The sequence below is a fragment of the Humulus lupulus genome, chromosome 3 (assembly GCF_963169125.1).
Source record: "Humulus lupulus chromosome 3, drHumLupu1.1, whole genome shotgun sequence".
Classification (NCBI taxonomy): domain Eukaryota; kingdom Viridiplantae; phylum Streptophyta; class Magnoliopsida; order Rosales; family Cannabaceae; genus Humulus; species Humulus lupulus.
The window spans coordinates 9,625,750-9,650,136 of NC_084795.1; the positions used below are offsets into that span (position 1 = coordinate 9,625,750).

General features: G+C 34.3%; 2 protein-coding genes across 2 annotated transcripts; one reads left to right on the plus strand and one right to left on the minus strand.

Moving 5' to 3' along the window:
* The first annotated feature begins 10,401 nt into the window (after positions 1-10,401).
* On the plus strand, positions 10,402-14,527 carry LOC133822036 (putative wall-associated receptor kinase-like 16). The gene is made up of 3 exons (XM_062254235.1): positions 10,402-11,320; positions 13,061-13,189; positions 13,311-14,527. Exons 1-3 carry the CDS (start codon positions 10,402-10,404, stop codon positions 14,510-14,512), a joined length of 2,250 nt encoding a protein of 749 aa, XP_062110219.1. The 3' UTR covers positions 14,513-14,527.
* A 7,005-nt stretch (positions 14,528-21,532) lies between these two features.
* LOC133823613 (uncharacterized) lies at positions 21,533-23,983 on the minus strand. The gene is made up of 2 exons (XM_062256475.1): positions 23,878-23,983; positions 21,533-22,236 (listed from the first exon to the last, which is right to left on the minus strand). Exons 1-2 carry the CDS (start codon positions 23,981-23,983, stop codon positions 21,533-21,535), a joined length of 810 nt encoding a protein of 269 aa, XP_062112459.1.
* Positions 23,984-24,387: the final 404 nt, after the last annotated feature.

Consider the following 24,387-nt stretch of genomic DNA (forward strand, 5'->3'; position numbering starts at 1 on the left):
GGATTATTTTGAACTATTTGGTTAAACAAAAAGTAAAAAAGAATATATATATTTTTTAAAATGGTATAAATAGATACCAAATGATATAAATAAATAGAGTTTAAATTTTTTTTAGACCATGTGTTTTGTCTCATTACTTATTTGGACTTTATATTTTGACAAATTACTTTTATGACCTTGTGTTTTGTAAAATGGATCAAATAGTGGCACTTAAATATAAATTCAATTATTTTTATTTTTATATTTATTTAATTTTTATTAGTTATTTATATGCTTTTATAAATTAAAATTGATTTTATATATTTTTTCAAAATAATTTAAGAAAAATTTACAACAATAATACTAAATCTCTAATAATATTTACCCTTAAATATAAATTCAATTTTTTTTATTTTTTCCATTTAATTTGTTTAGATTTTAATAATTTAAAATTGATTTTATAGATTTTAAAAGTTATTCAAGGAATATTTTAAATAATTATGTTTTAAAATTAGCAAATATTTGGTATTATTGCCATGACAAAAAAAAAAGAATTAATACTTAAGTGCAACTATTAATAAAGATTTTGTATTATTGTTGCCAAAATAAAAAAATTGATACTTAAGTAAATTATTAATAAAAATTTGGTATTTTCGCCACTCACCAAAAAACATTTTGTATTTTTCCCCCTACCGCGTATATATAAATATATATATATTTACGAGAACAACATGTAATAATTTAACCAAATTTAAACTTAAGAAGTATTTTTATACTATTTTGTCAAACGTGTGTGGGTCCAAATGTCCTAAACAAGTACTATAGTTTCAAAGTAAAACAATATGTCCCTTTAAAAAAAAAATAGCTTCCAAATGTCCGTACAAATTGGTATATAATAGGCATAGTGAAGTGTGATGCCACTATTGTCTTTTTTTATTTTATCAAATGTGATTCTTTTGCTGTTGAATTCTATGGATTATAATTTGTGTCATATTCTATTTGACACACTTGCTACTTCTTTTTAGGAAATTATTTAAAACTTTCCCATATTCTTTTAAATTGGGTACCATTATTTCCATTTTGGAGTAGATAACTTGTGAGCACTCGCTATAGGTATTGTATAACTAAAATTTTAAAAAAAATTCCAAAAGTTGTTTACCCTTCTATTAGAAGAGCTAAAGCAATGCTCTATTTTACCTCAACACATTGATTTCTATGTCTACAAATAGAGATAGTTCACTTCTACTTTAAACAATTTGATTTATTTTTTTATTTCTTGAATTTTTTTTCTCTAAATCAATTATTTTTTATATTATTTTAATTAATAAAAATATAATATTTAAAAAATATAGAGTAGCTAATGTATAGTATTATACAAAAATTTGAGGTAAAATAAAAAAAAGAGTAAAATTTTAATGAATTAATTTGAATGATGAAAAGTGTTCTCAGACTTTAAATAAAACTACTGTAAGAAATTAACTCAACCCATTTCTTCCAATCCCAATCCAATTATTGATATTATATGTTGTCTTGTAATCTTAATCAAATCTGGATCTATATAGTATATATACTTACTATTATATGCCATATGAGACCCATTTTTATTGGATTTTGTTGGTGTAAAATTTTCCTTTTTAGTATATTGGTATTCTTTCACCATCAAACAATTGTAAATAAATAATACTTAGTACCAACAAATTTTTTTAATAATTTTTTCAGAGTAATGTCAATCATTAGACTAGGGGTACTTTTTTACATATTGATCACGTTGAATAGTGAAACTGAATAAGATTGAATTAAAACATATAAAACAAAAATATAATAGATTGAATAAATTAAAATAAAATAGGTTAGAGGCAAAGTAACAAGTTTTTTTTTTTTACCATGAAAATACATAAGGATGAGAATTTGATAGGATAAAACTATTTCAAATTTTTTAATGGGGATTAAGTTAATCCTAAACTAGAGGATTATTTAAGTTGTTGAATTAATGTTTTCAATACTCTTTCTAATTTAATAACAAGATAATATATCTAATTATATTCAATCTAATCCCACTCTCAAAACGTGAGTACTACTAATATTAATCACTTTTTTTTAATCAAGAACAAAAAAAAAATTATTAGATTACATAAAGGAGTTTGATAACCATGGATATGTTCTATTTCCATTCAATTAATTTATTTGGTTGTTTTATAATGGATTGGAATACGACTTAATGGTAGGACAAAAGGGGCCTGGCCCACAGCTCCAAAATTTAGTCCAATTTTTTCCTTATAAAAAGCCTTATTCTTTGAAAAAAATGCATTTTTTTGTGATTGGGCTGGCCCAAATTATTTTTTAAAAAAGTCCTATTTTGCCTAAGGCCTCTAAAATGGTTGCAATGACTCTAATTGGATTGTTATTCCAATGAAACGACTTTTCCAATCATGCACAAATAAAATATTTATTTTTTTTACTTATATTAAATTTATTCCATTTAACTCCTATTCTCTTCACCATCTCCAATTTTTTAATATTCCCAACCAAGATACCATCAGAGTTATCTCCCAAAGAAAGTATGCTAGAAGACTAGAAAAGAAAAAGTAAAATTCCCATAATACACTTAATTTTGCTAAAAATTACATTTTTACGGACTAACAAAGTTTTTTTTTTTCAATTTTATGTTTTTAAGGCAATTTTTACATTTTAGCCTGCATGTTTTTTTTATTTTGTATTATTTTTTAGTTGTTTAGGGTTTATGTATAGTTGTTTTTGTGTTGTTGCTTAGTTGTTTAGATATATGTATAGTTGTTTTGTTATTGTGTTGATGTCTGTTGAAAATAATGGAATTGCTCAAAAGGAATCTGATGATGACCACTACCATGAGAGCTAGCAATGATTAGGCATAGTACATTTCTGTTGTAACCGTTTGCACAAAATCAGGAATTTCGTACCCTGAATATTTCTTAGTTATTCCCTCTGTCTCCTTACCAATTGTATATAAATACCAATTGATATCAGTCTAATGAATGTAACAGTGGAGCAATCAATACAGTCAATATACATTCAATATTTCAGTCATTTTTTTTCTCTGTTTTTATCCTTTTTATCTTGGTATCAGAGCAGCTGACCTCTGTCCATGACGACTCCTGGTGAATCCACCCCAGTCACAAGTGCAACCTCTGCTGTTGCTGATGCTCCTGTTCCGACCGCTTCAGTCGCTGCTCCTGCTGCCACCAACCCTGTATCAATCTTCCAAAGCCTTGCTCCCCCGACATTGAAGCTTGACAGAGGGAACTACTCACTCTAGAAATCTCAGATTCTTCCAGCCCTTCGTACACACGATTTAGAAGGCTTCATTCTCGGCATCAAAGTCTGTCCTCCTCAGTTCGTAGACAACACCACTGGCGGACCTGTTCCTGATGAACCACGCCAACTAAACGTTGGTTATGTTTTATGGCGGCGCACGGACCAATCTATTCTCTCCTGGATGCTCAACTCCATTTCAGAGACCATGTTTGGTCATGTTGTAAGGTGTACAACTTCCTTTGAGGTTTGACACACCCTTGAACTTCTTTTTACTACACAGTCAAAAGCTAGGACTCTCCAGCTTCGATTCCAACTTCAGTCCCTCAAGAAAGGAAATTTGTCTATTCATGATTACATGTTAAAGATGACTATCATTGCTGAAAATCTCTCTGCTGCAGGGCAAACTATATCTGATGAAGATCTAATTCTGTACATCTTAGGTGGTCTTGGACACGATTATGACCCTGTTGTAATTACTCTTACCTCTCGACATGATACTATAACCCTGCAGGAAGTTCAGTTCCTTTTACAAAGTCAGGAGATGCGACTTGAGTAGCTCAACACCCTGTTTCTGGAGATCTCACCTCTCCTAGTGCTAACCTTGCTGCACAGTTCAAGAAATCTGTTAACTTCAATGGTAATGCAGGACCGAATGGCATTCAAGGAAGAGGATACTCTCCCCGTGGTCGTGGTCGTGGCCGTGGTCGAGGAAGAAGCAATCGCCCTGTGTGCCAGCTTTGCAACCGTGTTGGTCATGTTGTGTCCAAATGCTATCATCGCTTTGACATCAACTTCCAAGCTGCTCCCACACCAGGCTCAAATCAGCCCAGTTCAAATGCCTATGCAAACCAGCAATCCCTTGGTCAAGGTCAATATGCCTTTTACTCTTCCTCCTCCAATGGTGCTCATCTTGACAACTCATGGTACATAGATAGTGGAGCAAAAACCTGCAATACAAGGTTGAAAACAAAGGTATCACTCAACTTCTCATTGGTAATGGGCACCCCCTTTTGATAACTGAGATTGGCACTAATACCTTGCATCTGCATAAGTCATCCTCTCATTTGCAGCTCAATAATATACTTTATGTCCCTCAAATAACCAAAAATTTATTATCAATATCCCAACTAACCAATGATAACCTTGTTTATATTGAGTTTTATTCTGACTATTGTGTGATAAAGGATCTGGCTACGAGGAATGAGCTAGCTCAGGGAATGCTTAGCAATGGCCTTTATCAACTTCAACTTACTAAGTCATCTTTTCAATCCAGTCCCTCAAGAAATCAACACTCGTGTTTCTCTGTTATGTCTCTAAATTCCAAGAAGAGTTCAGTCTCAGTGTCATGTTGTGAGAGTCAATCAAATGAACATGTTAGTCCAGTCCTGTAATGCCCCGGATTCCCTATTATGGTTAATGGCTGGATTAGTAGGCCGGGAGGGCCATAACTGTTTAATTATGCTATTAAATGTGTTTATGAGAATTATATTATAATATGATGTTAACTGCATGCATGTGAGTCCACATTTGTTTACAGGGGTGTTTTGGTAATTTGGCCCGTTGAGGGTATAATTGAATATTTGTTTGCATGCTTATGATATATTGTGAGACCACATTATAATGTGGATTGGTTCGGGTATTTCGACATGAGACGATCTTTAAACATGATTTATCGGTTTGGTCATAACAGGTTTGAGCTCGGGGCTCGGGGTGAGTCTCGGGGTGGTATTGATGATTATAGCGTTATCGGGGATTTTAGGGTAACGGGATATGAAATATTGGTGTTTGAGGATATTGAGATTAGCGGGAATTGGGAAGTGTTAATTATGATTAACGGGATAAGTGGAATGTGCCAAAATTACCCTTGAAGTGGTTTTAGAAGCTTTAAAAGACCTAGGGGTATTTTAGTCTTTTGGCTTGGATATATATGATGTTTGAAGGCTGTAGAATAAACAGAGTAAAACAGAGGCATTTCCTTCTTCTTCCCGTACCTTCTCTTTCCTTCATCTTCCTTGTGAGATTTTGTGATCTTGTTGAGGATTTGAGCTTGGGAGCTAGGCCTTGGTACTTTGGGAGAGTGTTCCACTGTTGAAGAGCACCATAACCTGAACTTGAGGTAAGCTTTTAGCCACTAGTTTCCATGTATGCTCTGTTTTCCCTTTTAGTTTTCAGTTCATGATTTTGATGTGGGAAGTGAGAATCAAAGGGAGTTTTTGTGTTGGTTTGATTGGGATTTGATGAGGGTAAGCTATGGGTGTTGTCTAGAGGTTAAATTGAGTGTTTGGAGGAGGTTTGGAGTTAGTTCGAAGGGTTGGTTCCAAGGGGAAACGCAGGGGAGAGTTGGCTGGTGCGTGCTGGTTTCTTGGCTGGTTTGCGAAATGAGCCGCGGCCTGTCTATGGTGTGCCGCGGCCTGTGTTGGCTGTAAAGGTGAAAATGGCTCTGTCAGGAGGGTGAGTCGCGGCCCATCAGGGAAAATTTAGCCAAAAACATGTTTTTAGCTTGGGGATTCAAACCTTAGGCCTCGGGGTTGAACCTAGTACCTAGTTGAGTTATGTTTGATGTCCCGGAGGCTAGATCTTGGTTTGGGAATCCTCAGTTATCATTTTTATTGATGAATCCTATATTTTGGTTATGACCAGGTGACTGTCAAGGAATTTAAAGGTTGATCGTTCTCAGGGGTCGTTCATATAATAATTCTCACTCGAACCAGAGGTAAGAAAACAGTGTATGAACACAGTTGCACCCTGTATAGGTATATGACATGCATGGTTTGATATTGAGGCATGTTGGTTGATTTATGTGGACATGGATTGCATATTAAATGCTAGTGAACGCTGATTACCTGTTTGAGACACTGACTAGTGAGGGACCGACTCTAAAGTCGATGATCACGCATTGAATGGCTCTATGGCATTAATGCGGGACCGACCCTAAGGTCGAAGAACTTATAAGTGCTTGCCTGGTCTACGACCAGATGTCTATAGCCAAGGTATATGACCCCGGTGACCGTTAGTCACGTGGCTAAGGGACGTTGTCCATAGTTTCGACTCTAGAGTCGTGAGGAAGGTTATGTTGGTGACCAATCACCATGCACCTGTCCTGAACAAACTTATGAAAGAATCACTTATCAGTTAAGCCCTGGTGACCCTATCGTCACATGGCTAGAGGAAGCGATGCTCATTATTGTGAATTTTGGCTATTGTCACCTATTTGTTTGGACTGATAGCCCTGAATGGTTATTATGATCGTTGTTGATATTATATCATGTCTTATTGTGTTTTCTTGTTGGGCCTTGGCTCATGGGTGCTATGTGGTGCAGGTAAAGGAAAGGAGAAGCTTAACCAACCCTGAGTGGAGAGCTTGGGCGATGTTGTGTACATACAGGGCCGCTTGACCGCCACGGTCAAGGAGTTCTCAGAGGGACTAGGGGTTTACCCTATTTTTGCCGCTTAGGCCGGCGGGGACTGTAAATTTGAAACAATAGCGACTCTTTTGTTTTACGAACTACTTGTAAACATTTTGAAAGGCTCATGAGCAGTTTATTTACGTAATGAAATGTACCCTTTCCTTTTTACTGGTTTTTCACCTTAACCTGATAATTGCACTTAGATCACGTCTTTAACCAAAGGACTCGGGTAGCGAGTCAAATTTCCGGTTCACTGTTCACTGTAACTGTTCTGGGGTAACCATGGCGTTACAAGTCCAAACCTTGTTTGTTCAATCTGCTAATACCAGCAGCCTCAATGCTTGGCATATGAGACTTGGTCATCCAAATCTAAATGTAATGAAAAACATGTTGCAAAAAGAAAAAATTTGTTTCAAAAATCTTCCCACTTTTTGTGATGCCTGTCATATTGGCAAATCTAAGCATAAGCACTATCAATCCTCTACAAAATCTACCAGCAGACCACTTGAACTCATCCATTCGGATGTATGGGGACCCTCACCAATATTGTCTAAAGATGGATATAGATATTATGTCCACTTTATAGATGATTTCAGCAATTTCACTTGGATATATCCACTAAAATTAAAATATGATGTTAGAGAAACTTTCATAAATTTCCAAAAATTTGTTGAAAGAAAGTTTGATCATAAAATAAAAACTCTCCACTCCGATTGGGGTGGTGAGTATAGAAGTCTTGTGTCATTCTTAAACTGCTTAGGAATACATTTCAGTCATCCTTGTCCCCATACTCATCCACAAAATGGCAAATCGGAAAGGAAACATCGCCACATAGTTGAAATAGGATTAACATTACTCACACAAGCCTCCATGCCTCTTCATTACTGGTGGGACTCATTCAGTACTGCCACCTTCCTCATTAATCACTTGTCTACTCCAACTCTTATTCAAAAATCTCCCATTGAAGTTTTGTTCAAAGTAAAACCAAATTTGAATTTTCTGCATGTGTTTGGATGTGCTGCATTTCCTCATCTCAGAGATTATAACCAACACAAATTAGACTTTAGATCTACAAAATGTGTTTTCCTTGGCTACAGTCACAATCATAAGGGATACAGATGCCTACATCCCTCCGGACGTATTTATATTGTTCAAAGTGTCAAAATTAATGAATTAGACTTCCCTTTTGCAGTTGGTTTTACTGTCTCTAACTTCAAAAATTCTGAAATAAATACCTGCTCTAACCAAATTAAATACAATCAATGGCTTCCATTTGTATCTCAGTCTATGCAGGAAAATGATGGCTTAGTAAACACTGATGTTGATAGTGGCCAATGCTCACCAGTCCCCAACTTATCTCCTGCTGCATCAACTTCAAGTTCAGCACCTTCACTCAGTCATGGTAAAACTCAAAATTCCTCTTCATCTCTCTCACATTTTTCATCAGATACAGATCACTCTTACTCGACCTTGCCACTCGAAATTAATCTGCCTATCTCTGCCTCTCCACTCCCACAGCCTATTCAACCCTCAGCAGCACCAGAAACTGTACCTAAACCCATCCAACACATCGGCCATTCCATGACAACTCGCTCTAAAGCCGGTATATTCAAACCAAAAACCTTTCTCACCACTTCCTTTCAGTCCCAAATTGGCTCCACCTCTGAAGACACTGTACCAACCTCAGTAGCTCAAGCTTTAAACTCTCCAAAATGGCACGCTGCAATGGAAAATGAAAACACAGTTCTTGTGAAAAATCAAACTTGGCATCTTGTACCTCGACAGTCTCATATGCACATAGTTGACAATAAATGGGTTTTTCGAATCAAATATAATGCAGATGGTACTGTCAATCGTTACAAAGCTCGTCTTGTTGCCAAGGGCTTTCAACAACAATCCAGTATTGACTTCTGTGAAACATTCAGCCCGGTTGTCAAGCCTTTCACTATTCGTGTCATCCTTTCTTTGGCTGTTACCAACAGCTGGGATATCCAACATATCGACATAGACAATGCTTTTTTGAATGGCACTATTCAGGAGGAAGTTTTCATGGACCAACCTGCTGGTTTTATTGATCCCAAGAATCCAACAGCTGTGTGTAAGTTAAACAAAGCTCTATATGGCTTAAAACAGGCACCCCGGGCATGGTTTGATAAACTCAAAGGTTCCCTTGCTGCTCTTGGTTTTAAAAACTCCGTGGCTGATACTTATTTGTTTTTCTACAATGATGGTGAAACTGTTGTTTATGTGCTAGTGTACGTTGATGACATTTTGCTTACAGGAAATAATGCAACTCATGTCTCCACTATAATCTCAAAACTTCAGTTCTTATTTGCTCTCAAAACTCTCGGCTCTATCACATACTTTCTTGGTTTTGAGATAACTAGGGGGCATCATGGTCTCCACTTATCTCAAACCAAATACACAATTGATCTCCTTCAAAAGACCAACATGATTAGTGCCAAGCCTTGCCCCACTCCCATGAATCAATTATATTTTGAATTTTTTTTTTTTAACGTATTAGTATGTAATGAGTTGACTTTTAGTTATTGTCCAATTATTGCTTTTGAACGTATTAATATACAGTGAGTTGCTATTTAATTGTTGTTTAATTATTATTTTTTAATATATTACTTTTTTATACTGTATTTTTTAAAATAAAAAATTTTGAAAATAGTAATTTTTAAAACATAAGCTAATATTTTTCTAAAAAAAAATCAGTGGTAGTAAAAAAAAAAACAAATAGAAAATCCCCATTTAGCTAATACATTAGCCGCATCATTGGCATTTGGAGGAATCCACATAATCTGACAACAAAAGTTAGAAACAGTAACAAAAAGAGAATTGAGTCAGTTACTTTTCTTGGTATTGCCTGGTTGAAAACTTTAGAAAGTTCCAATATGCAGCAGTAGCACATCACAAATTTGGGAACCTGATGACTTTTAATTTCTTGTAATATTCAAATTAAACATTTTATATTATAATGAGCATTACAAAACTTTCTACTTTGGCAAAATTCCCAAAGTTTTTAATCCTGGAGTGAAAAAGATGGTATTTCGAGTAACGTATATAGAGCTATACCATTTTGGATATGCAATGACACGTACTAACAATAAATTAGGCATAATTAATCTGATCTTTGCTAATATATACGACATGTGTTGCCAGTTTATAAGACCAGGTTGGTTCATATTATTTGCTAAATGAAATATTAATCATATCTTATATATGCATGACCTTTCCATCAGAAAAGAAAAGAATTTGACTCGATCAAACACTCTAGTTATCAATAACTTTTCAAATGTATCTCTCTCCGGCTTCATTTATATATATATATATATACACACACACGAGAAATCGGTAAAAATTGTAATTTTTTAAGTAATTTTTTACTTTGTCTACTTTTGATTATTTTTTACCAAATAATTTCGGTCTAAAATTCTATCAATTTTCTAAATTTTTCTATTGACTCTTTGAATGTTTTAGACCACTTCTCTAAATTTTAACAGGAAAATGAATTGAATATATATATAAACCCGATCAACTAAGTTGTTGTGTGTGTATATATATATATATATATTATATATATAGTTATATACAAGACAAGACAAGTAGTAGTACTGTAGCAGAAGAAGCCACGTAATTTGACCGATCGACCATATCCATGTCCTATAAATATTGATATTGTATACAGAAGAGAAGAAGAACATAACACACAACGAAAATGGACGCTAATTATAAGCTCTCCTTCTTCCGATCGGTACCTTATTTATTCACAGTCATATGCATCTTCATTGCCATCGTAAAATCAACGGCGGCAGATGATGATCAGCTCGCTTTGCCCGGTTGCCGGAGTAGATGCGGAGATGTGGACATCCCATACCCGTTTGGTCTCTCTGAAGATTGTTATCTCAACAGAAACTTCAGTATCAGATGTGAAAATGATAACTCCACCGGACGACCTACTCCGATCTACGGCAGAAACCTCGTCGTCACCAACATTTCCGTCCAACTCCACGAGATAACCATCAACTGGTTCGTCGCCCGAAAATGCTTCAACGAGTCGGGTCATCAGGTCCGGTCAAACACTCCCAGCCTCAACGTCTCGACCCTCACCGTCTCCGGCTCCAAGAACAACTTCGTCGTCCTGGGCTGCGACTCCTACGCCTTTCTCAACGGCTTTGAGAACGGAACCAACTACTCCATGGGCTGCATGTCCATATGCAACAACCGCCGTGACGTGACGGACGACGATGGTTGCTCGGGAATCGGGTGCTGTCAGACAGATTTGCCTAAGGGACGACTCAAAAGGCTGACTATAAATCCTAAAAGCTTCAACAGACATCAAAGCGTTATGAGCTTTAACCCTTGTACGTATGCCTTTGTTGTAAAGCGAAATCATTTCAAGTTTTCTCGGGCTTTTTTGGACGATTTCCCGGAGAAACAGCTGCCGGTGGTTGCTGATTGGACGATCCAGAAGGACGCGCCCTGTCGAACCGAAGCTCGAAACGAGTCGTTTTGTGCTTGTGGTGGAAACAACACTGTCTTCGAGCCCACCGCCGTTGATGGCAGTGAGACTCAGTACCAGTGTAGGTGTGCGGAGGGTTACGACGGCAACCCCTATCTCCCTACCGGTTGCAAAGGTACACATTTTTAACTAGCCGGCTGAAAAGTTAAATAATTATTTTACAATATATTTATTTATTAAAAAAATATCTAAAAATTATACAAAATAGTGTCTAGCAATTTAAATACTTATTGGATCGAAAAATTCAAATAACTAGTAGAACTTTTAGACGAAGTTTATTTTTAAAAAAAAAATAATTAAAATTAGGTAAGTGAGAGTACAAAATTATTTAAGTAGTTTCCACTAATTTTTCATAAGTACCAAAATATAAAAATTATATTTAAAAAATAACATAATTATAAATTGATAACAAAAAGTTAGGGGAGAAGTAGAAAAAAATAAGTTTTGATATAAGAAATTAAGAATATATTACTGGTGTTTCCAAAAAATTCGTCTGCAATTAATTATTCATATATACAAAATTTTAAATAAAAAGTTCTATAGGATAAATATTTCAATATCAATCATTGATCATCCTTCACTTTCTTATGGTTGAATTGAATCTAATGGAAAAAGATATATAAATTGGTAAAGAAATAAATTATAAATGATTCTAAAATACTTTAATTTAAACACGGCCAATTCAAAGCAAAGATATATAACATTTCTCTTTTGAAAAAAGAAAAGGTTTTACTTTCATATCATATTATATAGCTTGCAAATTTATTTAATATATAAGAATTTGACAACTCATATAATTTATTGGTATACTAGGAAAAGTAACCTATATGATTTTAATTGGTTATTTATTTCTTTAGAAAACTATCCTATAATAAATATTATTTTTACATATCAAAAGGAAAAATATATATGAAGAAATAAATTATAAAAGATGCTAAAATTATTAAATCTAAACACTAATTATTCGAAACAAATAGAACAATACTTTAATAGTAAAATACAATAAATTACCAAGGAAAAAAATATTTACTCTCATATTTATACAGAGCAACGAGCGAAATAGCCCGCAAAACAATCATTATTTAGATAAATGTCTCAGTTTTTAAAAAGATCAACAAACGACCCAATACAATAAATTAGTATAGCAAAATTCAACATTTACCCTTACCATCTTTAACATTTTTAGCTTGCTGTGCAAAAAATCCAAAACACCGAATAAACCGCTCAAACCGACTGTCCAAACACTGAAAAAACAGATTCTGACGGAACCGAAAACCGCTGAAACTATCTTGGCGAAAACCGACATTAAGCGGTCGGTTTATAAGTTGGTCGCAAACTGACCGTACAAACCGAAACCAACCGAATATAGTTAGGTTCCGAATTTGTAGATATAACATTGTAACCATGTATTTAGGTTTTCAAATCATAAAGTTAAAATCTTTAAGTTAACAAATTAAATGAATCAAATTCATATTAAAAATAAAAGCTAAAAAATGGATTCCAAATAATCTACATTTTTTAACTTAAATTTCCTTAAAAATTATTTAAAAAATAAATAAAAAAAATCAAGTTCGGTTTGGGCGGTTTTAACCGACCGAACCACGATCTAAATCGGTCGGTTTTTTTTTTGTAAACCTTAATATTCACTTGGGGCATGACATTAGCTTTTTTATACCATTATTTTTTGTCATTCACTATAATTCCTCTATTTTTTTATATTAATGATTATTTACTTAAAAAATTGTAAATTATTTGTACAATACCATTTACTTTTTTAAGGGGTTATTTATATTTATTTAGAACATTATATATTAATCGTATTAATTTTTTAATTTTATTTTTATTGAATTTGCAGAAACAAATGAATGCCTAGGCCCAGGACCAATTAATTGTACCAAAAGTCAGTACTGCGAGAATATACCAGGAGCTTATATTTGCAAGGAACGAAGCCGAAGCCAATTTCCACTCATTAAAATTTGCATTGGTACGCTATTAATTACATATTAACATTAATTTAGTACATAAATAAAATTAATATATATATAAATGATTTTACTTTTAACTAGATTTCTAATGTTGCTTATAGTTAATTTTGGAATATATAGGTGTAGCAATTGGCTTTATTGCCTTGTTCATCAGTAGCTCTTGGTTCTACTTAGTCCTAAAGAAAAGAAAGCTAATGCAACTCAAAGAAAAGTTTTTTCAACAAAACGGTGGTTTGATTCTAAAGCAAAAACTGTCTGGACAAGAAGATAACTCATCATCAACGGCTAAAATCTTCACAGAAAAAGAGCTCATCAAAGCAACAAATAACTATGATGAGACCACAATCATTGGCCGAGGTGGTTTCGGCACAGTCTACAAGGGTTTTTTACCAGACAATAGAATAGTAGCTATAAAAAAGTCAAAGCTCATTGACCAGAACCAAACCGAACAATTCATCAACGAGGTAGTTGTTCTATCCCAAATCAACCACAAAAATATTGTCAAACTCTTGGGATGTTGTTTGGAGACCCAAGTTCCTTTACTTGTGTATGAATTTGTCCCAAATGGGACTCTCTCCGAACACATACACGAAAGAGAAAAATCCATCAAGTTGAGTTGGGAAACTCGTTTGGGAATAGCAGCCGAAGCAGCTGAAGCTTTGGCTTATCTTCACTCGGCGGCCTCAACACCAATCATTCATAGAGATGTGAAGCCTTCGAACATACTTCTAGACAATTTCACTGCAAAAGTGTCTGATTTCGGAGCTTCAAAGTTGGTTCCCCAAGATCAAGTGGAGTTGGCCACCATGGTGCAAGGTACTCTCGGATACTTAGATCCAGAGTACTTGCACACAAACCAACTGACTGAAAAGAGTGATGTTTATAGCTTTGGAGTTGTTCTTGTCGAATTGTTAACGGCAAAGAAAGCAATCTCTTTTGATAGATTGGAAGAGGAGAGGAGTTTGGCTATGCATTTCTTGTGTTCATTGAAAAGGGATAGATTGTTTGAAATAGTTGTGGTTGAGGGTGATATTGCAAATAATTATAAAGAGCAAGTTATGGGAGTGGCTATGATTGCTAAGATGTGCTTGAGTGTTAATGGTGAAGATAGGCCTTCGATGAAAGAAGTGGCAGTTGAATTGGAAGGGCTAAGGAAAATGGGAAAGCATCCTTGGGCTAATGAGGATGATCCATTGATTGACCATTTGGAAGAGACTGAATATTTGATTGCTCGTAAAGACAATGACAGTGGAGGTAGTAATGCCAATTCTGCTTATGATAGTATAAGAGACCATGTATTACTAGATTTTAGTGGAAGGTGAAGGTATGTAGTATATATATTTATAGGGGAGTTCTCCTATAACGGACTTCACTTTAAGCCTTATTGGTGGGGCTCTCAGTGTTCTCGACCCGTGAACAGTTTTCGGCGCGAATTTTTTTTATGACCGTGTATATTGTAGCTATTTAGAGCATCCTGCAAATTTTCAGAAAATTCTGAATAATTTACAGTACTGAAAACTAAGTTCAAACATGCTGTTGCACGTGTGACTACTTTTTTTTATGCGTGTGGAAAGCAACATGTTTGAATCTAGTTTTCGGTACTGTAAATTATTTGAAATTTTCTGAAAATTTGCAGGATGCACTAAATAGCTACAATATACACGGTCATAAAAAAAATTCGTGCCGAAAACTGTTCACGGGTTGATAAATATGAGAGCCCCACCGATAGGACTTAAAGTGAAGCCAGTGTAGAATAATTGTCCTATATTTATATACTATAGGTGAGAGGAGTGTGTAGTGCATATTTCCTTTTTTTAAATATTTTTGGTTATATGAATAACTCTATAGTGTGTGTACAATTTTAAAGAGGAAATTACATGAATTATGGGATTTTTTTTAAAACTTTGATAAATATGGCATTTTTTTTCTCTTAAGTTTTGTATGGCATAATTTATTTATTTACATTTTTATGGGATTCTTTTCCCATATTTTTGTAATTTTATTAAAATATACCATATAATTTCAATATTGATTTTTTTTAATTGTGGGATATTTTTATTACTATATTTTTTTAATCATATTTAAGTTAATAATATATATACATATATATATACAATTAGTCGTATACATTAAACTATATAATTTTTTCCATTATATATATACATATATTATTGCTATTATTATTTTTATATGTATATATACAAGATTATAAAATAGTACACATTTATATATATATGGATGTATTATTATTGTTATTATATTAATTTTATATATACATTCAAATATGAGGTGATGAGAATGACTTTTAGTGGTGATGATGATGATGATGCCTGGGATATGTCATTATACATATGTATGTTTTGGATTATTGTTGGAGATGTATATATGTCATTTAATTTCATTTTAAATAATAACTGGTTACCACTATAAAAATAAATTTAGATTTTTTAGTAATGTGGCAGTAAACGGTTACTACTATCAATTTTAACTGTCATGGCAACAAGTACTCGAGTGAATTGTAACTAGTTACTGACAGATTTGGAAGAAAAAAAAACAGATCAGAATACATTCAGTAAAGAAGAAGAAGGTAACCGGTTACCCCTATTAAAATAACTGATTGATAACTAGTTACTGAGCCAAACCTAGGAAAAAAAAAACTCAGAAAATAAAAAATTAATCTGAGAAGTAGTAGTAGAAGAAGAAGAAGAAGGTGGTAACTGGTTACCCCTATCAAAATAACAATTAATTAGTAACTAGTTACTTAGCCAAATCTTTAAAACAAAAAAAAAACAACTACATCTGAAAAACAAAATTAGATATGAAAATAACCAAGAAGAAGAAGATCGAAGAAGGAAACTGGTTACTTAGGTAGTTTTATAAAGAAAACCAAATCTGAAAAATAAAATCATATTTAAAAATAACACAAAGAATGAGATTAAATAAGGTAATGGTTACTACTAGGTCCACAAAAAAACTCAGATCCGAAAAATAAAATAAAATCGTGACAGTAACTGGTTACTTAAACCAGATCTAAAAAACAAAATCATATTTAAAAACAACCATGAAGAAGGAAATTAAATAAGGTAACTGGTTACAGCTAACTCTACAAAAAACTCAGATCTGAAAAACAAAACAGAATTATGACAGTAACTAGTTACTTAGACAGATTTAGAAGAAAAAAAACCAGATTTGTAAAAGAAAACCAGATCTGAAAAGAAAAGAAAAAACAGATCTAAAACAACAAAGAAGATGCAGAAGAACGTAAAAAAGAAGAAGAAGAAGAAGAAGAAGAAAACGAAGAAGAATGCGAAGAGGAATACGAATCGGAGATGGCGTCGGCGGTGACTGGAGAAACGTCGTCCATTTGCTGGTGTGAGAGAGCTCCTATTGTTGTGAGAGAAAATGGCTGGCTGTCATGGTTGGCTGCCATTGTTGTGAGAAAAATGGAGAGAGCAAGTGAAGAATACGTGAGGGATGGAGAGAAAGAGGAAAGTAAGAGAGAGAGTGTGTGTATTTTTTTATTATTTTGTTCATAGTATTTTGTGGGATTCCCATATTTATTTTTTTTTTTGTTGGAATTACCATATTTTGTGGCATAACTTTAATGCCCACAAATATAAAAAGTAATGTATTTTTTCCCATATTTTTGTAAAGTTCTCAATTTTAAAATATTTAAACTATTTCATACATCATAAATAATATATGCTTCTTGGTGCACCCAGTACTTTGATGAATTTTCGGCAATTTTTTTTATCAACGAGTATATTTGAATTTTTTAAAGACATCATCCATGCCCAGGGCCGACCCTGAAAAAAAGTGGGCCTAAGACGGTTTTAATAAATTTGAAAAAAATAGGCCCTTTTGTATATGTAATTTTTTTTATGTAATTTTAAATAAAATTAAACTAATATTTAGTAATATAAATACATTCCAAACCAATAATTCATTACATAAACTTATAAATTTCAATATAAGGAAAGGCTGCTGGGCCTTATTTAAATTTTTTTTTTCTTGAACACCAGCTGGGAAGGGGAAAGGCTGCTGGGCGGACCTTATTTAATATTTTTTTTTCTTTGAACACACTTAAGAGTTTACATGATATTTTTGGGCCCTGGGTAGGGGTGGGTGTTAGAAAAACTTTAATCTGTATTTAGCCCTAATTAATTCAAGAGAATCAAACAATAAATAGCCAAAGATTAGCGGAAGCGTACCAGAGTCCATAGAATCGATTTTAGAGTGGTATGATCTTCCAATTTTGCATCAAAACTTTCTCTGAAACTTTTGTCTCTTGATGATGGGGATTCAAGAGTGAAAAGATACGATGCAAATTGGGGACCATTACTTCTTTATTAATAACTGACAAATCAGTAACTAATCTTTATTTACTATTTCTAATTTGACCCCTCATTAAATCAGAAATTGCCTTTATGGTATCCACATATTAAAATCATGACAATCATGCCCTTAAGTCATAAACTTTATTCCAAAATAGACCACATAAATTTGACTCATTTATATGATGACCCAACACACATTTATATATACAATTGTGGCCCTAAATAAATTCCCAACAATCTCCCACTGGGCCACATATGTATACATATAAATGTGTTAACCTTATTGAGCTCATAACTTTATCATCATAACCATAGGCATGTGCAATCTCGTCCATTAACTATATCAACATAGGATCAAAGCGATTTTCGTTGTATCAATCACAACTAAACCCATCAATGGTCACATATATCGATACAGTTAAATGACATAGATCAATCATGATAATGCGGTATGAAAATTACATGCATGGTGATCTATTCATGTCAATTTTCAATTGGTCCTACTTTACTTTATAGAGATCAAAACTTTAGCTTAATGTACAAAGTGAAATAAACTGAATAACATAATTTCTGATCAGAAAAATATCCAATTATACAAGTTTCATGAAACACATAAAAAACACAAAGGATAATAAAGACAAACTCCCACTGAATCTAGATATCCTCATACTCTAAAACACCCATACGAGCAGTATGCTCATGAAAGACCTTGGGCGGCAAACCCTTAGTAAGGGGGTCTGCAATCATGGAGTTTGTACCTAAGTGTTCTATACAAATCTGTCCACTCTGTACCCTTTCTTTTACAACAAGGAACTTGATGTCAATATGTTTTGACTTTGTCGAGCTCCTGTTGTTGTTTGAATACAATACAGCTGACTTATTGTCACAATACAACTTAAGTGGTCTTTCAATTCCATCCACAATGCGCAGCCCGGTGACAAAGTTTCTCAGCCATATACCTTGGTTGGATGCCTCATAACATGCAACAAACTCTGCTGCCATGGTGGATGAAGCTATGAGTGTTTGTTTTGCACTCCTCCATGATATAGCTCCACCACCTAACAGATATATGTAGCCCGAAGTGGATCTCCTACTATCTTGGCATCCCGCAAAGTCGAAGTCAGAATATCCAATGATCTCAAAGTGATCTGACCTCCTATATGTGAGCATGTAATCTCTTGTTTTCTTCAAATATCTCATAACCTTTTTGGTTGCTTTCCAGTGATCAATTCCTGGATTGCTTAAGTATCTGCCTAACACTCCAACAATGTACGCTATATCCGGACGCGTACAAACTTGAGCATACATTAGACTCCCAACAGCTGAAGCGTAGGGAATCTTTTGCATTTCTTGAATTTCAAGGCTTGCTTTAGGGCATTGCTTAAGACTAAATTTGTCTCCTTTAACGACAGGGGTATCACCTGGTCTACAATCTTGCATGCCAAACCTTTTGAGTACTTTATCGATATAGCTCTTTTGTGATAATCCAAGAATACCCCGAGAACGGTCTCGATGTATTTGAATTCCTAAAACAAAAGAGGCGTCACCAAGATCTTTCATCTCAAAATTTATTGACAGAAATCTCTTGGTTTCGTGCAACATGCCTATATCATTTGTGGCAAGCAGTATGTCATCAACATACAAAACCAGGAAAACGTGTTTACTCCCACTGAACTTGTGATACACACAATCATCAACAACATTGATCTCAAAACCAAACGAGAGAATCACTTGATGAAATTTGTGGTACCATTGATGGGAAGCTTGTTTGAGCCCATAAATGGATTTGGTCAATTTGCAAACCATCTTCTTTGGGTCTCCTGACACAAAGTTTTCAGGCTGCATCATATATATTGTTTCATCAATGTTTCCATTGAGAAATGCTGTTTTCACATCCATTTGATGAAGCTCTAAATCATAATGTGTAACAAGTGCCATGATTGTCCTAAAAGAGTCCTTTGATGAAACTGGAGAAAAGGTCTCCTTAAAGTCAATCCCTTCCTTTTGAGTATATCCTTTTGCTACAAGACGAGCTTTATACCTTTCCACATTACCTTTTGAATCCCGTTTTGTCTTAAAAATCCATTTGCAACCAATCGGTTTCTTTCCTTCTGGTAATAGGACAAGCTCCCAAACTTTATTGTCTTGCATAGACTTATACTCTTCATTCATTGCTTCATTCCACTTTTGAGAGTTAGAACTTTTCATGGCCTGATGAAAGTTGATTGGATCATCTTCCATCATTCCAATGTCATCCTCATGTTCTTGAAGATACACTATGTATTCATCTGGATTAATAGTATTTCTTCTTTCTCTAGTGGATCGTCGCAAAGGCACTTGTTATTGAGGTTGTTGAGTTTGTACCTCTGGGGTTTGATTGACTATGTTTGGTTGCTCTTGATCTAAAACTTGATCAATATCAGGATTGGAATCCTGAACATTGTCAAAAGCAACTAATGGAATAGAAATCAACTCATCTTCAAGAAGAGTGGTTGATTCTAAATCCTCCTCAAAAACAAAGTCCTTAACCGTATTTCTCCCCCCAAACTCAATATCCTCAAAAAACTTTGTAGTTCCCGTTTCAAATATATTCCTTACTATGGGATCATAAAACTTGAAACCCCTAGATCGCTTAGAATATCCAATAAAGTAGCTGCTCACAGTTTTGGGTTCCAGCTTCTTTTCATTTGGCCTATAAGGCCTAGCTTCAGCTGGACATTCCCAAACATGAAAGAGCTTAAGGCTAGGCTTTCGCCCCGTCCAAAGCTCATAAGGTGTTTTTGCAGCTGCTTTAGTTGGTACCCTATTCAAAATGTAGGCTGCTGTCTTAAGTGCCTCTCCCCAGAGTGATTCTGGTAAGGTTGAATGACTGATCATACTCCTTACCATATCTTTAAGAGTACGATTTCGTCTTTCAGAAACACCATTCATGCTAGGAGATCCCGGCATAGTGTACTGTGGGACAATTCCACACTCCTCTAGATATCTGGAAAAAGGTCCTGGACGTTGTTCACCTGATCCGTCATATCTACCATAGTACTCACCACCACGGTCAGACCTGACTTGCTTTATTCTTTTGCTAAGTTGATTCTCAACTTCAGCCTTAAAAGATTTGAACACGTCCAAGACTTGAGACTTTTCATGAAGTAGAAATAGGTACGCATATCTCGAGTAATCATCTATGAATGATACAAAATATTGTTGACCATTCCAAGAAGGTGTAGGAAATGGCCCACAAATGTCCGTATGTATCAACTCTAAGACGTCCATAGCTCTTTTCGCACCTAATTTCTTTGTTTTGATCTGTTTGCCTTTGATGCATTCAATGCAAACATCAAAGTCTGAAAAATCAATTGAATCCAAAATTCCATCAGACACAAGTCGCTCAACTCTATTTCTAGAGATGTGACCTAACCGTTTGTGCCATAAGGAACTTGATTTTTCATTATCTATTTTACGCTTAGTACCACGTGATTCCACATTTAAGGTTTCATTATAAGAAGCAACGGTGTCAAGCAAATATAAGTTGTCATAAACCATAAGAGAACCGGTTCCAACAGTATTTGAATTAATAGATAAACTAAAGCAGTTGTTTCCAAATGAACAACAATAACCTAATTTGTCCAAACAAGAAACAGAAACCAAATTCCGCCTAAATGACGGTACAACAAAAGTATCTATTAAGTCCAAATAGTAACCAGTACTTAACAACGACCTAAAATGCCCTATTGCTTCCACATTCACCGACTTGTCGTCTCCCACATAAATGCTTCTTTCAGCATCACTTGGCTTTCGGTAACTCAGGCAACCCTACATTGAAACACTGATGTTAGTAGTAGCACCAGAATCTAACCACCAAGTGTTTCTTGGTACTGAAGCTAAATTTACCTCAGAACAGACCAAAGTAAGAAATGTACCTTTCTTTGCATGCCATGCGTGATACTTGGTACAATTTTTCTTCACATGTCCAGGCTTGTTACAAAAGAAACAACCATCTGAATCCTTCTATTGTTTCTTTTGGGTTGGACCCTTAGCAGCTTCATTCTCAGATTTCCTTTTCTTGCCCTTATCTGTAGAGGTGCTTGCCAAATGAGCACTTTCAGTCTTCTCTTGCTTCAATCTTTCTTCCTCTTGAACACAAAATGAAATGAGCTCATTAAGAGTCCACTTCTCCCTTTGACAGTTGTAACTGACCTTGAATTGACTGAATTGTGGAGGAAGAGAGATAAGCACTAAATGCACAAGCAAGTCATCCGAAAGCTCAAGCTTTAGTGCCTTCAACTTTGAAGCAAGGTGAGACATTTCCACAATGTACTCCCTTATGTTTTCCTTGCCCTTAAACCTCATGGAAATAAGTTTCTTTAAAAGAGTACTTGTTTCCGCCTTATCGCTTTTTGCAAAGCGTTTCTCAATTTCAGCAAGGAAAGTTGTGGCATCGGTGACCTCCTCAGACACCGCACCCCTAAAAGCCTCAGGTATGCCGCGCTTGATGATCATAAGACTCATGCGGTTTGAACGATCCCACTTCTCATAAATCCTCCTTTGCTCGGAGGTACTAGCATCTGTAAGAGAAGCAGGTCGATCCATCCTTAATGCAAGGTCAAGATCCATGCAGCCAAGAACAATAAAAATGTTCTCCTTCCAGTCCTTAAAGTTACTACCATTAAGGACCGGCACTGAATTAAGATTAGCAGATACAGTAGCAACAGCTGAAAATAGAACAATACAATTACATAAATAACATGCTCATATAAGAATCCAAATAAAACAATAAATTCAAATTATGGTTAATCCCATCTCAAGATACCAAACACATCATTAATATCAAGTCTTTGGACAATAATATTAATTGTAAGCGGTACTCTTGTTATAGCGATCAAACATTGACAATAAATTATGTCAAATAATATGCAATCTTTGGACTAACATATTATTCACACAAAAAATACCTTATAATTGTCACACATTTATCACCATATGTATGTATGAAACTCTGTCAAATATTAACTTACCTTTGGGTCAATTAATAAACACATGAATTACATACATACAATTATCTTGATATTTTTATTAAATTAATCTACACAAAAGAGATCACTTTGGTGATATTTTGTTTCAATTAATTGAACTAAATATTAGATATCTTTAATAAATTCTTAAAACCAAAATTTGAATTCAATTATTACTGTATTATTATTATTATTAAAATAATAATAATAATGAAAACCCAATAAAAAAATATATATATCCATATACAAAACAAAAAAAAACAAAACAAAATAAACTGTAGTTGGTATTTTGTTTTATTCTTTTTATATATATATATTTATATAAAAAACAAAAAACGTAATCTGTTTTGTAAACAGATTAAAGCATATCCATATAAGAACAAAACAAAGCCATTGATTAACCACAATATAGTACACCAATACTGATTTCCATGAAGTTATGCAATCAACAATAATATACTGAATCGTAATGGGTATTCATATATATGTATATGCCCTTGATTTATGAATACATATATGCCACAGAACATAATTGCCAAACGTAAGTATATATATAAGAACTTCATTCCAGTAATCGCACGCATAATCGCACAAAGAACCATAATCGCACGCATATATTCCTAACAATGCCGATTCAAAGTCTGATATATCGCACGCATAGTAATGGAATGAATAACTCATTGACAAATTTAATCTCAAATAAAAATATACATATGCACAACTGCAAAAAGAATTTCATGGAAGACCAATAATACCATAAATTCTCAAGAACTAATTTAGGGATGCTCTTGATACCACATGTTAGAAAAACTTTAATCTGTATTTAGCCCTAATTAATTCAAGAGAATCAAACAATAAATAGCCAAAGATTAGCGGAAGCGTACCGAAGTCCATAGAATCGATTTTAGAGTGGTATGATCTTCCAATTTTGCATCAAAACTTTCTCTGAAACTTTTGTCTCTTGATGATGGGGATTCAAGAGTGAAAAGATACGATGCAAATTGGGGACCATTACCTCTTTATTAATAACTGACAAATCAGTAACTAATCTTTATTTACTATTTCTAATTTGGCCCCTCATTAAATCAGAAATTGCTTTTATGGTATCCACATATTAAAATCATGACAATCATGCCCTTAAGTCATAAACTTTATTCCAAAATAGACCACATAAATTTGACTCATTTATATGATGACCCAACACACATTTATATATACAATTGTGGCCCTAAATAAATTCCCAACAGTGGGCCCTAGGCACGGGCCTAGCCCGCCTATGCCCAGGGCCAGCCCTGTCCATGCCTATGGTCGAAGTTACAAAATGGTTAAAATTCAAGTTACATTTTTGTGAATGCTTGCACACTGAAAATAAAATAATTAAGTTTGCATTCACATCACAAAGCTCATTGCAAAGCAGAGGGCAATTCCGGAAAGGAGGAAACTCCATTTCACTCAAATAATAATTAAGTCCTATCCTAGGCATGTTAGCTAGACGCATCAAACAATAAGAACAGTTGACTATGTATTTGTTCACCAAACCAAACAAAACAAAACAAAGATGTGACTCTCCATCCTCCAAGTTAGTGATCCAAAGTGAGAAGATAATGGAGCTAGGAGGAGAAAAGAAATCCATAACTAGAATTGGTTAAATATATAGTGAAATTAACTAGGCACGAAAACATAATAATTTCACTAAAGTCAACCGGTTGACTTATGGTATAAACATCTATAATTTTTTTTTTTTTTGTTCAAAGTATTTATTTCAAGTATATAAGAGTACCCAAAAAGTTTTGAGGCATATGAAGACACTTTTGTGAGTTATCCGGAGCAATATTACAAGTGTATCTGCTT